The 1,268-nt window shown below is 37.3% G+C and overlaps 1 protein-coding gene across 1 annotated transcript; it reads left to right on the forward strand.

Annotated features, from left to right (window-relative positions):
- The first annotated feature begins 302 nt into the window (after positions 1 to 302).
- Positions 303 to 808, forward strand: LOC112524551 (auxin-responsive protein SAUR21-like). Its single transcript, XM_025134413.1, has one exon. It carries the CDS (start codon positions 381 to 383, stop codon positions 675 to 677), a length of 297 nt encoding a protein of 98 aa, XP_024990181.1. The 5' UTR covers positions 303 to 380; the 3' UTR covers positions 678 to 808.
- Positions 809 to 1,268: the final 460 nt, after the last annotated feature.

Genomic DNA, 1,268 nt, shown 5'->3' on the forward strand with positions numbered 1-1,268 from the left:
TCAAATTGAACTTCAAAATCGACTTGAAATTGTACAACCAATAGAGTTGTTGACTGTAAACGTCGTAACATTATTGTGATATCATTCAACGATTATTTTGATGGATAAGCTTCATCCATGAGGGACCATGGTGTTGAGTAGAAGCTGTAACARSTTAGAAGACAAAAACCATGTGATGTTGCTTTTCCTCTACATCCACACATCACCATCTCTCATCTACCTCTCCTTAAATCAATTGGTTATATAAACCATTCCATATGTAGAATACAACCACAACTCACACTGAAATCYAGCAYAACATATCTCACCAATATTTAAGTTGAGCATTTTCTTCCTTCATCGGCCTTTAGAACGCAGCAGACTCTGCCCTCCTTGGAAAAATGGCTATTCTTATGCCTCGGATCATTCAAGCAAAACAGATTCTWCGACGATCGTTGTCAAATGGAAGCAGCAATACATACATGGCAATCCCAAAAGGTTATTTTGCCGTTTATGTTGGGGAGCAAGAGAAGAAGAGATTTGTGGTTCCAATTTCATTGTTAAGCCAACCTGCATTTCAAGAATTATTATGTCTRGCAGAGGAAGAGTTTGGGTACAACCATCCCATGGGCGGCCTCACAATTCCATGCAGCGAAGACATATTCACTGACCTTGCTTCTCGTTTGGGGGTATTATGACTTCCACATGGCAATTTAAATTTCTACCACGGTTTTGTAAAGAACTAACCTCTAGGACCTTTTGGAGTTTGTAAGACTTGTGGAGACATTTCTCYCAGATTTATGAATTTTGATTTAGGAATTATCTATTCTCTTTGTATTATGAGCTAAGACAAATGACAAACCGATTTCACAGTCTACTAAATTTGTGCTGAGATCTTTTCTCCCGATGGTGAATGCCCTTAGACAGATAAAAACATCTCATACATTACCACRCGAACATCCCTAAGCAGCCACGATAGCAGATACAATGAATTAAAATTGGCTTTACGAGATCGGACCATAAACACTATGTGTCGAATAAAGACTCGCAACTCATGATAGGTTTTTTTCCCTTATATTCACGTCTACCATTGAAGTAAATGTGCCATGAGAGAAGTTGCAAATGATTTCTGAGCTTTAACTGGAATGACAACAKAGAAATATTTATATTCTGCTTCTGGATGCCAAAGCAGTTCCCGTATGTACAGCTATTTGTATGTGAACTATAAATTTTATACTATACTAAACTGAACTTACCACTRAAAAATATGTTCGTTTAAAATTGTCATA

The sequence above is a fragment of the Cynara cardunculus genome (genome assembly GCF_001531365.2).
Source record: "Cynara cardunculus var. scolymus isolate 2C chromosome LG 13, CcrdV1, whole genome shotgun sequence".
Lineage (NCBI taxonomy): Eukaryota > Viridiplantae > Streptophyta > Magnoliopsida > Asterales > Asteraceae > Cynara > Cynara cardunculus.